The sequence below is a fragment of the Anastrepha obliqua genome, chromosome 4 (genome assembly GCF_027943255.1).
Source record: "Anastrepha obliqua isolate idAnaObli1 chromosome 4, idAnaObli1_1.0, whole genome shotgun sequence".
NCBI classification, from domain to species: domain Eukaryota; kingdom Metazoa; phylum Arthropoda; class Insecta; order Diptera; family Tephritidae; genus Anastrepha; species Anastrepha obliqua.
This window is the reverse complement of record NC_072895.1, coordinates 77,246,447-77,259,911: the sequence shown is the minus strand read 5'-3', so window position 1 is coordinate 77,259,911 and position 13,465 is coordinate 77,246,447. Positions and strand designations below refer to the sequence as shown.

Below are 13,465 nucleotides of genomic sequence, written 5' to 3'. Positions count from 1 at the left end.
TATATATCTACACATACAAAAAAAAAACTTATTTCACCTAAATATGTATGGATACAGTTCTTACCTATTTAATGCTTCCACCTCCAGCATGTGTGGGTCAACATCGTCCTTAAACTCTCTCAATTGCACGATTTGCTTCTTAACTACATCAATATCAGAGCCTACGGGTCCAAGTCCCTCAAAATTGCGTTCTGCTTTATTTAAGAACTTTTCCAAATTTTGCAAAGTCTCGTGAAATTCCATTGCTTTCTCCATTGCATCAATTAAATTTTCTTCACGTTTTGCGTATAGAGCTGTAATACTGTCCCATGCATTATCTAGGTCGTCGATGTGTTTTTTTACTTCTGGCTTGTCTGGTTCACCGCACATATTTATTAAATTGCTCCCATTGCGGCGCACTTGTTCCACTTCTGGTTTAGTCTGATCAATTTTATATCGCACTTCTTGTAGTGCAACTTGTTGTTTTTGTATTTCCTGTGGTTGAGCAGCGGGAGGTTCTTGTGAAGACAAGGTCTCTTCTAGATCTTTGAGCGTACCCATAACCCCATTGAGTTGTTCCCAAAATGGTTCAGCCACACTTAAAATATCGTCGAGTGAACTGCCACGGTTTTTAGTAGCCTTTTGGACATCGTTCCAGAGACTGTTAAGTTGTTCTAGCTTAGATTTAATATCACGCACAGCAGGATCTGCCTTGTTTCCGGCTTTTGCAATCACTTCATCAGCGGCTCTTTTAACAGCCGTAAAAGCATCTGAACGCTTATCCAAATCATCCGTTAATGAGGCATTGTCCTCCATCTGCTCTCTTATTTTCTGTGGAAGTGCTGAGAGAGGGTCCAGTTGATTGACTTGATCGACAGTATTAGCCAATGCTCGAAGCATCCCTTCTAATTTGTCTGAAAACTGGCTCGATTCTTGCAAAGCATTTTCCAACATTTGTTGTCGTTCACGTAACTCGAGACGAAGTGCTGCATAACGGGCATTGTCTGTATCAAGGAAGTCATTTATTTTTGCGCTATCATCATCCGATACAAGAGCCGTTAAAGCTTCACCAGTTTTATTGAGCTTATCCAACAGTGGTTTATGCTCAGTAATAGAAAGCAAAAGACGTTCATTCTTATCTTGCTGGGTCGTTATTTGATCTGGGCGCAAGGCTGGCATACTGAACCTCGACATTTTTTGCTCCATATCGTCAAACCAACTTGACAAACCATTATGTGAATCTGCAAAATGTTCAGACAAGGGTAATGCTTGTTCCAAAATGCCCAAGCGTTCACCACACAGTTGGGCAACAGAATCTACAATTTCTTTTAAGTCCTCCAATTTTTCACGAAGAGATGCTATATATTCGCTTTGAGGTGATTCCCGTAAAATTTTTTTTGATGAAGCAGCTACATCTCGTACCCGCCCTTTTTGGCTCGAGATATCATCATTAATTGTACGATGTTCTTGTAACTGTAATCGTACCAACGTTGGCTCAATTGCAGGTGGATCAGCTTCGCGCAACGTTGCGTCCATATCCCTGAACCACTCAAGCAATTCATCGATATCTCCCGTAACTTCCTTCACACGTTGAGTACTTAGATGAAACCGTTCCGCTTTACGTTGAATTTGCTCAACAATTGCATCGAAACGTCGATTATCACGCATTACAATGTTTTCAATTGAAGCTGACCCTTCCCCAGGAGAGATTTGACATAATTGTGGTCCGAATAAATTAATATTATCTATAACAGGGCGCATTTCTACCAATTCCGTTTCTAAACGTAATATATCCGCTTGACAAAGCTCACTTGCTGAGAGCGAACTTTCAGCTATTTGCATCCACTCCAATAAACGCTTATGTGAATCATGGAATTGTTGTACCAATGGAAGTGCATTCTTAGCTTTTTTAAGCAGATCGCCTCCTCGTGTCGCTAATTGGCCATATCGACGTTGAAGCGCGTCTAGTTTATCTTTCAATTGCAAAGCTTCATCATTAGAAATGTGCTTCATTAATTCGGAGCCTGAATCAACTGTTGATTCAATGTTTGGGGCCTGACTTGCTATATTTTCATTCAACTCTACCAAGTGATCCATTTGTTCCATTAGCTTTTCCGAATAAACTGGAATTAGTTTGAAATTTGCTAGTTCTTGTTCCATTCTTTCCATCCAGCCCACTAATTCTTGATACGTTATTACCAAATGTCTTAGACCTTGACGAGACTCAGCTAATAAGGCACCAATATTTTCACTGACATCAACTAAGCCAGTATACCGATCTGTTATATTACGCACTTTCTCACCCAGCTGAATGGCCTCATCTTCACCAATTAAATGCATGAGCTGCCCAGCAATATCTGCCAAATTCGTAAAGCCTGTTTTTTTAGAAAGAATTTCTCCATGTAAGGCGTTGTGTTCCTTGATGCGATTTTGAATTTTTTCTTCATCTGTTGGAACAAGCTCCATAGTTTTTATTGATCGTTCAACACCATCTAGCCACAACTCAAGTGGAGTTACTTTATCGTGGAATGCTTTTGCAACCTCCATTGCTGCTTCCAAATCATTTTCTCGTTGTTCGGCTCCATTGGTGAGAGAATCGAAACGTTTCACAAGATTATTCAACTCTTTTTCAATAGAATCTCGTTCAGAAGGCTCACAAACATTGGCTACTTCTCTTCCCATTAATGAAAGAGAAGACATTGAGTTTTGCCTGTCCATTAACATTTTTTTCAAAAACTTTTGTTCTTGCAGCTGTGCTTTAACTACTTTATAATCGGAACTAGGTGGCTTTTGATTTGCCACCATTTCTTCCGTATCAAACAACCATTTAGAAAGTCCCGACAAGGCTTCCTGAAATCTGCCGGATTGTAGAAGAGCAACATCCAAACGGCGCTCACGTTCATTCATTAATTCCTTTAGATTATTCCAACTATCATTCAAAACTTCTAAATCTTTCTCAATGACAGCTGTCGAAACACCACTACCTGCTGATCTAACTAAATCTCGGCCGGTGTTGTTTACTTTGCTAATGTTCTGTCCCAGAGGATCTACTTCCAGATTTCGAAAATCACGAAAATCTTCCTGCTGCCGACGAATTTGATCTAGCTCCGAACTAACAGGCTTAAAATTATTAAATTCCAGTTTTACGCGTTTCAAGTCATCCAGCACACGTGCTTTTACATCGAAAAACTCAAGCAACGCTTTTAGCGTATTTTCCAAATTACGCTCGTGATTGCGGCTTTGGTTATCTAAGCGATTAAGCGTTTTACGTATTGAGGAAATTTGGGCAGGAATTTGATTTTCGGTGGTAATCCCGGAATCAATGAGTGAGGATGATGAACGTTCCATACCATTTACCAAATTTGACATATGTTCGAGTTTTGAATGTATATCAGATATATCTTTTAGCTGTGATCTAACTATGTTAACTTCGCGACCAGGTGGTGATAAGTTTTCTATCTCTTTTTCTAAATTATTTAGATCAGATAAAAACAATTTAATTTCTTCATTTAATTTCGATATGGTCGATGCAGCAGATTGTAATTCATCGAAGCGATTACTTAGACGACGTTTTAAATCGGACACGCGATCAAGCATGTTGTCCACTTCATTACTCAAATGACCCGTATCACCTCCAGCTGTAGAACTTTCCAGAGATATAGTTTTCGCCGTAGATTTTAATTCATTGAGAGGTTTTTCCAATTTCATTAATTCATCACGTATAGCTTTCACTCGTTCTAGTAGCTTAGGGTCTTTTGCTGCACCTCCCAGTGCATCATGAGCAGCTAAACGATCTTCACATCGGCCCACTGCGTGATCCAAACTTCTAAGATTGTCATTGAAATCAGATAAGCGTCGTGAGCAATTTTCGATATCTTGTGTTTTAGTAATCAAATCGTTGTTGAGTCGTTCCCATCTATCCTTAATATCTTGCAGATCACATTTTATCGGATCTTTGTCAATATCGCAGTAACTTATAAAAGTCTCTCCTAATCCCCTAGTGGTCTCATATTCGTTCGAGTGTTTCCACACTTCGCTTCGAAGTGTCTGTATATCACGCAAGCTATTTTCCATATTTGACTTATATAGTTTTCCAGGCACCAAGTTGGCTAACTTATCTTCTGCTTTTCGCAACCATAATAAAAATGTTTCTGACATTTGCGAATACTTTTTACAATGCTCCATGCCTGTTTGAAGGCGAGAGTGCCTTTCAGATACCTCTCTGCGAAGTTTATCCCACAGTTGTTGAATTCGTTCCAAATCACGTTTTATTGAGTGGTGCTGTTGTCGATCAGACAATTCCTTTCCTTTGTTCGTAAGCATTATAATTTCGTGCTCGCGAGCCATAACCTCCCGATAAATAGGCTCATGTGTATCAATTTGATGTTGTAAAGTAGGTTTATGAGCCGATAACAGAAGTTTTTCAGACAAATTGGACAATTCACCCGACAACCAGCCTAGCATTTTTGTACAATTTTCGGAAAGATGGCGACTATCTCGTAACGATGCTTCAGTTTCTGCCTTTTTCGTATCCAACTTTCGTTGCAAAGCCTGATACTGTTTCGCTAGCGCAGATACTCTTGAATTTACATCATTTCGCGAAGCGGAGTCGCCAAGAATATTGCAAAGTAATACAGCTGATTGTTCAGCGTCAGCAAGCAATGATCGTTGACCCTCCAACTGACGATCCAGATTTTCAATTTGACGCAAATTTTCTTGATGGTCGCCATCTTTAGGTAATTCGTCTAAGTTGTCACTGATACTTTGCAATGCTTCTCGTAATCTCGTAACAGCGTCATCAAACTCTTTACTGCTGTCAACAGCTCCGCCCAAATTGTTAGCACGATCATCTAGGCGAGAGACCAGGTCCTCCCATTTATTTAAGATATCCTTTAATTTCTTTTCTACATTTGCTTTCTCAGAGGGGTTTGATATGTGATTCAGAATATCAAGACCAATTTCCTGAAAGTGGTTCAACTGAGGTTGCTGAATTCGAAATTCTTCTCGGAGAACTTGTACTTGCTGAACTTGACTCTGAACCATTCTCGAGTCTGTAGAAATAGGACCTAGAACGGTTAAAATTCTTTCTTTACTATGCAACCAGTTAGATAAATTATTGTGTATATCTAAAAAGTCTCGAAGTTTTTCTGAAAACTCTATACGCCGTTTGCAAACATCGTTTAAGCTTTTCCATTTCTCAATTATATTATCATTTTCTAGTCTTAATTCATCTGCGCCAGTTACACCCGATTTCCGACGAAGGATGTCTTTGATTTGTACTTTGGTTGTGTCTAATAAGCTTTGCTTTTCATACATTTCTTCGAGAACTTTTCGTACTTGTTTAATACAGTGATCAGCTTCTTCTTTATTTGAGGCTATTTCTTTCGGAACTTGGCGCTGAATACGATCCAAAAATAACGATAAATTTTTTAAATTTTCATACTGTTTTCGTATTTCATCAGTCATGTTATCGATCTCATTTTGTCGATCTGTCAAACGAACACCAATTAAACTGAACCGATTATTAATCTCTTTTAATTGCTGCTGAACTGGGGAGAATTCAGATATTTGAAAACCATCTTGAGATGATCTGCGGCCAGTAGATAGTGACGACAGAACTCCGCCTTTATTAGGGCTCGGACTCCTACGATCACCAGGTGTAGCGCGCAAGGGGCTTACTCCTTTAGAAGGACTATAAGTTAGTTTTTTACGGTTTGGACTTTCTGGGTGAAGAAGTGCATCATACTGAGCCCCAATATCATTAATTTTTTCGATTTGCACACTAAAATCTCTGTGCTTGTGTATTAGCGGCTTAAGCTCATCATGTTGTTGCCGAATTACCTTCAAATCTATGGCAACCGGGCTCATTTTATTTAAAAGGCCTTCCATTTGAGTCAACCATGACATTACATCTTCTTTCATGTTTTCATATTTCACTTCCTGTTCCGCTTTCAGCTTTGAAAGTTTAGATTTTTCATCCAATGTAATATTTATACTTCGCCACAAATTTTCTAATGATTTTATTCGGTCTCGTAAGGGACTAGTATCGGTAACATCACGTTGTCCAATTAAGTCTTTACAACTACTAACACAATTTTCATATGCTGAAGTTTTGCTGTCCTTTTGGCGTATAGCTTCTTCTGTGCGAGAAAATAATGTATCTATTGGTAAATTATTTGCGTCTAGACTATTTATAATTTCTTGTAAATTATGAAGATCTCGTTCGGTACATACAATTCCATCCAAACATTTTTGCAATTGACTATAAACGTTTTCCAAAAATTCTCCTCGTTTGTACAACTTTTCTACTAGTTTATCTACTTTTTCAGTTGTAGCTTTCAGATTGGATTCAACCTTTTTAGCAATACGTGCATTTGATGCGGAGTCCATTAAATGTTTTGCTGAAGTTTGTACACTGCTAATGGTTGCCTGATGAGAATTTACATCCGCTAATAGAGTTTTATGCTCACGTATTTGCTCCTGCAAACGCTCCTTGATAAGCGAAGCGGGACGAAACTGCAATTTGAACATATCTTCAGCTTTATTTACCCAAAGAACTAAGTTTTCGAGAGCATCTTGAACCCCTTGAGATTGTACCAATGTTTTATCAAGCAGCTTGCAATGTTCACCAAATGTGTCAAGCATATTTACGTATTTGGCTTTCAATTCTAGTGCAGGCTTCTCCAAATTTTTAGATACGGATGGACTGAGCTGGCTACCCAATATTTTTACTAGATCTTCTAAAGTTTGATCAACACTATCTAACAAACGTCCATTAGATAACAACTCATTGTGAAGTGCTTTTGCTTCATTCATTTGGTCGGAAGCAACTTTTGTGTCTCCTGAAATTGGTTCTGCTATAAGACGTGCTACTCGGGGTTGTACATTACGAATCCATTCATCTGCCTTATCAATAGCATTTTGGAATTCTCGTTGGCATCCACATAGTCCAGATATACGGTCCTGCAATGCATTGGCACGATGCAACAAGTCCTTGTATTGAGTGGATATTAATGAAACTTCTTGACGAATAGGACTCTCTGCATTTGATATTGGCTCGATATGAGGCAAACGTTCGGGTAATGCTGTGCGAAAATCATTTAAAATGGCCAAGTATTCCTTGCTTCCATCTACAAAACGTTGCGCTGACATAGTTACAAATCGTAGATCAGCTTGATGGCCTATGACATCACTTACAAACTCACGTATAGAATCACCGTGTAAAGAAAGATTCTTTAAGTCGGATAATGATTGCTCTTTATCTTCAAGTGTATGTCGGGCTTCTTGTAACCAATTAAAGAAAATGCTTAGCTCTCCACATAATTTAGTGAGCTCATCACGAATAGATTCGAGACGTCGTAGCAAGCGCAAGGCGCGATCGCTGACACGATCAACTCTTGAACGCAACTCTCTACCAGCATTTTCCAGAGTTGACACCTCAGGAGCAGAAAGAACGTCAGCCCCTGTCAGAACAATTTGACGTATTTGTTCTAAACACGAGGAAACTGGTCGTTGCTGTCCATCAATTTCTTCTTTTATTTGCTGTTTAAATAAAATACAAAAAAAGGATAGATAAAATGTATAGTCAGATGTACATATAACACGCTGTCACAATGTTTCTCACACGTGAAAAAATTTATTTGTTTCCAATAGTGGAGCTCAATTTTAGTAAGTCTGTACGAGTATTTTTAGTTTTCGACCAGAACAATAGTAGGTTTATGAGGATTGCAAAGTTTCAGTGAGGGCAAAGGTCCGACAAACTATTATACCTATATGTCTATAAAAGTATTTGAATATGCCAATAAAAAAAAAAATTATATGAAGTAAATTTAGCAATATTTTTTATGCTATCGCGCCGGCTTTGGGTACATAGTGCCGAAATATTTAAGATATAATATAATATATAAAAATTTGGCACATTTACTTTAAAATAATACATTTCTTTAAACAAATCCGGCTGAAATCTTCAAAGGTATTCAAAGATAAACATTTTAATATTAATAATTTTACGAATCTCTTGGGTCCTAACTGAAACCTTGAAAAAAATGCAGATTTACTAGAATTGATCTCTAGTAACAGACAAATATCGATTTTCGAAATTTGTCTGTGTAAAATGACTTACCCGCAAAATATTGGTTTGATTACGAATCTCATCGATTTTTTCTTTAGGACCGCCAACATTGGAAATTTTGTACTCAATTGTGCTGACCCACTTGAGGAACTCGTTGACACATTCCTCACATGTGTTGAATTTTTCGAAGACGGCTTGCTAAATACAAGAAATCAAAATATTAGATAGATACTACAGCGCTGTGTTTGGTTCATAACAAACGAATGAAAGAGTATGAAAATATATCATTACTAAAACTGAAACGTTATTAAATATCGGGAGCCCTCGCTGAACATAATGGAAGTTATGTATGTGTAAACAACCACATGTCTGGGATTTTCCAATATTGTAAATATTAACATATAAACAATTAGCAAGGCCTTTCAACATTTGATATTTTACTTTTATTATGGGTGGTTCGTTTTTTGGCTCAAAACGATGAGTAAAAAGCTGTTCACAACCAACTTAAAAGATTTTACGCTCGTATTTATAATTACCATAATATATTCAAATTTAAATTTAATTGAAAACAAAAATTGGTAAAATCGAATAAAATCATGCGAAGAAAGCATACCTTAATGATAAAATATTTGTCTGTGAATATATGTATATATAATAATAAGCCATGCAAATATATAAGCAAATAAAATAAGTAAACTAAAACAAGCAACAAACTACGAGTTTCAAAAAGTGCATTGTTAGAAGATTAAAAATAAGTTAGAAGATTAAAAATAAGTTAAATAAGTTGGTTGACAATTTAAGGGCATAAGTCTGAAACGATGAAGCTGAAAATATAAAAAATGTAACATAAGATTTTATAAATTCAAAAATAAAACATAATGCATATGAAAAATGTACACTTACCAAAGCAATAAAACGCAAAATACATTATACTTTCATGCTTAGAATATGTTACATTAAACGCTTAGAGTAAACGAATTACGACAATTTCATAAAAGAAATGGTGAATATCATAATTCAGGAATATTATATATATAATTCATACGCAGCATATACATTCAATTTTTAACAATTACGAGTTCATACTCGATCACAAATAAATATTATATTCCCTTATTCGCGAACTAAAACCTCTAGAACTGTCAATATTGAAAAAGTAAGGAATCCAAAAATCAATTATTCGAGCCATAAAATAAAGACCGAGATATTTATTTCCACAAAAATGTGTTATTCTTTAATATCACCTTGTTCCCCAACGTTTCCCTCCGAAATTCCATATCATCATCGCCAATCATTTTCATGCCCATAATAAAAACAGCGAAACAACAAAATATTTGGCAATACACTCGAAAATTAATTTGAAAAAGTACAACAGCAGGACCAACAATCTCATATTGTGAAGAGCCAAAAAGTAGTTTCAGAAAGTTATATGCAAGTTAGCTTTCGATTGTTTCCGGAGAATAACTTGCAAGCATGTTGTTAACTGTTTTTACATTTACTTTCCGGAATTTTTTCAGCTGTACAGACTTGCTGAAAGCACTTTCCTTGCCCCGTTTGGCGACAACTTAAAAGCTTCCGTATTTCACATACTATATGTACGTATTAACACATATTAGTCATTAACAAGTACTGTACTACTCTCACGGACGAAAAATTAGGCAAAACAGTTTTTTTTTTGGTTGAAAGGTATATTAAAATTCGATAAAAAGGATAAAACATCAGCGCAAGTTTCGAAGAAACGTTTAGTCGCCACGTGAGGAAAGCCCCCAACGACTGCCGCAGCCATAACTAGGCAAAGGTACCGACTAAGCTTAAGCTCAGCGTTTAGTGTAGTGTAAATCACCGGTTGTCTTCGTCTACCATAGCTCATCTTACAGTAGGACCAGCAAACTCCGATAACGGCATTCGGGGGTCGGGAGTTTAAGAAGGTGGTAGGAGTCTCCCGATGATTGGCGTTGATTGTCTGTCTATCCAACGCCCGATCCAGTAGCTGTCTGTCTGTTTTGTCCTGGATCTCGTCGGCGTAATTGAGGAGGTGCCTCCTGACGTGCCTAGTTGGCGGCTCTGGCTCAAGCAGGTGTTTGCATGGGTGGGACCTGCGGTAGCACTCTAACAGAAATTGCTTACTGAGCCGTTTGCTGTGCTCCCTCACAGGGAGCATATAGGCCTCGTCGTGTAGGTGTTGAAATGGGGACAGTAGACATCTCGTCAAAGTCCTAATGGCAGTGTTTTGACAAGTCTGTAGCTTCGTCTACTGCCAATCACTGGTTCCAGGTGACCAGACAGATGCAGCATAGTTTAAAACCGGTCGGCCTATTGCCTTAAATGTCGATAGCAACATTTCTTTATCTTTGCCCCTTTTGTGGCAAAAGCGGTTGTATGCGCAAAGAAAGGGAGCAAACTGTCGAAGGTAACTCCCACGATTTTGGGGTCGAAATTGGTGTATCGTCGACCTTTACCTTAAGTTGCAATTTGACCTCCTTTGTCCAGGTGGTGAAGAGGGTCACCGTGGACTTCGTGCGGGAAAGTTGTACGTTCCTCGCAGTGACGAAGCGAAAAAGGGACGGCAGCCGTTGGTCGGGAAAAACCCGAGTCATTCCGGTAACATAGAACCGGCTGCTATGATTCATATTGTTGACTACATCGCATCAATAAAAAAAGTTTTTGCAATAATGCCGGGTTATCGTGCGAGTGAAAATAGTATACACATAGCTTATTATAATACCATACAGGAAAATCGGCAAAACAAACGGCTGAAATGTTTTATATTTATGCAAGGATAATGCAATCGTACAACATTATAAGTCGCATAGAACATGAAAATAGGTCATAGTTAAAACACTCCAATGAAAGGTCATTGGTGAAACAAATTGACGAAAAACCGCGTTGGATGTGCGGTAGGTCACGAAACAGTCGGAAAAATTATCTTAAGAGACAAATTTTCATCAAGATGTGTAAGAATATCAGTATTATAACTTTTTTGGGATGTGACAAAGATAATATTATATAACCTCGATGGACCACACAAAGTTTAGAGAAAGCCGCTAGCTGCCCTAAAAAACAAGAACATTACTCCCGTAGTGAAATTTAGGAAGCTAAGTGTTATGATATGGGAGAGACAGCGCCGACATATATAAAAAAGTTGATGGGAAGAAATATAAATGTTTATTTAAAATGATAAAAAAAAAAACAATGTTATACAAATACAAAGCAAATCATTTAGACAAATTTTGTTTCAAGCCCTGACAGATAATAGTGGATTCTTTATCAAGTTTTGAATTCACGTTTTTTCGCTAAGTATTTTCTTTTTCACATCTTAAAAAAAAAAAGGAATTATTTGGCATATTATTTTAAAAACTATTATGTCTCTTTGGCTATCCAAGAAGGTATAATACAATATTCTAATAATTCTGCAAATAGTTCACCGCAACGAAACATCGACTGCAAACTCTACGTCTGTCGCTTACGCGTCTCGTTACAAAAATGTTATAGTATATACAGTATGACCACATGTCGCGTATTCTAGCGAAATAGAAACACTGTAGAAAATGTGATACTGACGGTAATTTCTCCAAAGAATGCCAAAACAGCTCGAAATGCGTGCTCTGCGAGGCGAAAATAAAGGAGAACATTAACCACGTCGCTGGGAGCTACAGGTGTCCAGGGTTTAGAAGAGCTCTGACAAATAAAAACGAATGAGAATTATTCAAATAAACAAGAACCACTGTGAAACTGTCATAGACAGTCAAGGAAAACAGATATTGCCATTATAAGTGAGTTCAACAAGTGCAAAAATGATAGCACATGGGCCTACGACAGCAGGAAATGCGCGGCTATTTGGACTGTGTGGACGACTTCCCAAGAGGAGTAAGTGTTGCGGAAGGGTTCGTTGCAAAATAAATGGAATAAATTTGTCAGTCGTTACGCAAGACCCTGTTTGACAATAGAACAGTACAAACGGTTTCCTCAAGATATTGTACTGGAAAACTGCCTTTAATCATAGCGGTTGACTTGAACGCTCGGGCATCATAATGGGATAGTCGGCGTACAAATAAAAGAGAATTGCTTCCTGAAGCATCCGAGCAACTCCACATTATTATTCTAAATAGCGGGTCCACTTATACTTATAGAAAGAGGGGATTAGGGTCAGTCATATAAATTGTCGTGGCCAACGATTACCTTACTAGAAAGATCAAATGGATAGTGATCATAATGATCATAATGGACGTTTCCGAAAGGAAGCCCAAGGACAAGAAGCTTGACAACGAAGTCCTTCAATACATGATTAACCATTTTCAACCCATAGTTGGTTTCGCCCAGAATAGAACTAAACTTTTAGTAGAACAACAACGAGAAACTTGAGACGCTTCCATGCCCAGGCGAGTAATGTGTAAACACATATCTTCGTGCTACTGGCGGAATGACAACATCAAGCTACTGAGATTGCCTCCGCACTAGACGTAACATGCAGCGCAGTAGAGGGAGACCCGATTTTGCTGACAATGTTCATAATTTCAGATCAGACGCGCAGAGCTTCGTAAGCATCCTGCCTTTTAGTAGTTCCGCGAGGAGAGTGTAGATAGTGGAGAGGTATTTAGTACGTAGGTGTACTAGCTGTGAGGCTACAAATCGTGTTTACTGCTATGCTGGTGTAGCAGTACTCATGAGAGTTTCCCGGTAACTCTAATATTTTTTTATCTTGAATTTTATAGCGAGTTACTATAAAGGTATTGTGTGACACTGTAAAGTTTATGAATTCATAGCATGATGAATTTTCATTTTCTTCGATTTTCCTCTTCAGATTTCATACAAAATTCTGCGACACCAAATGTTCTTTTCATCTTTTACTGTATTTTTCAATTAAAAGCCACCGAGTAAAAAGGAAATGGTGACACTATATTTTGAACTTTCATTTGCATTGTGAAATAAATACATATGTACTCGTATGTATGTACTATGCATACACATCGAAGTTCAGATTTAGAGAAAGCTAACGAATTTTTTATATAATAAAAATATTTGTACTCGTATGCTATTCAAGTATGTCAAGAGTTAGTGTCCCTTTTATAGAATGATTCATAAAGCATATTAACTGATTTACATCATGTAAAAGTAACATATAATTAATTATCTTGCAGATTCAAGAAAAGAGCATTCTAGAACGGTTCTGACAAGTCGGTAAAATAGATGCATGTATATACAGGGTGTTTTTTAGCGAATACAAATACTTTAAGGTTATTTTCTGTGGTTAATTTCATGTTGAAATAAACCTAAAAATAGAGATTTAAGTTGAACCCCTAGGGTGGCACCCATTTATATTAAAAAAACAAGTTTTAACGTCATCTAGTAGACAATTTTATTGGCTATCGAATAAACCTATTTTTGCATGCAAAATATATAGTATTTTTAGACATA

The 13,465-nt window shown here is 37.4% G+C and overlaps 1 protein-coding gene across 19 annotated transcripts in view; it reads right to left on the bottom strand.

The window, feature by feature from the left end:
- Nucleotides 1-13,465, bottom strand: part of LOC129245563 (dystonin) — a 181,339-nt gene that overhangs the window by 41,140 nt on the left and 126,734 nt on the right. For all 19 annotated transcript variants that reach the window (XM_054883795.1, XM_054883803.1, XM_054883804.1 and 16 more), the window contains 2 exons: nucleotides 8,102-8,248; nucleotides 65-7,521 (listed from right to left, as the gene is read on the bottom strand). In XM_054883795.1, coding sequence (XP_054739770.1) covers nucleotides 65-7,521; nucleotides 8,102-8,248 — 7,604 coding nt within the window. The remainder of the gene's footprint in view (nucleotides 1-64; nucleotides 7,522-8,101; nucleotides 8,249-13,465) is intronic.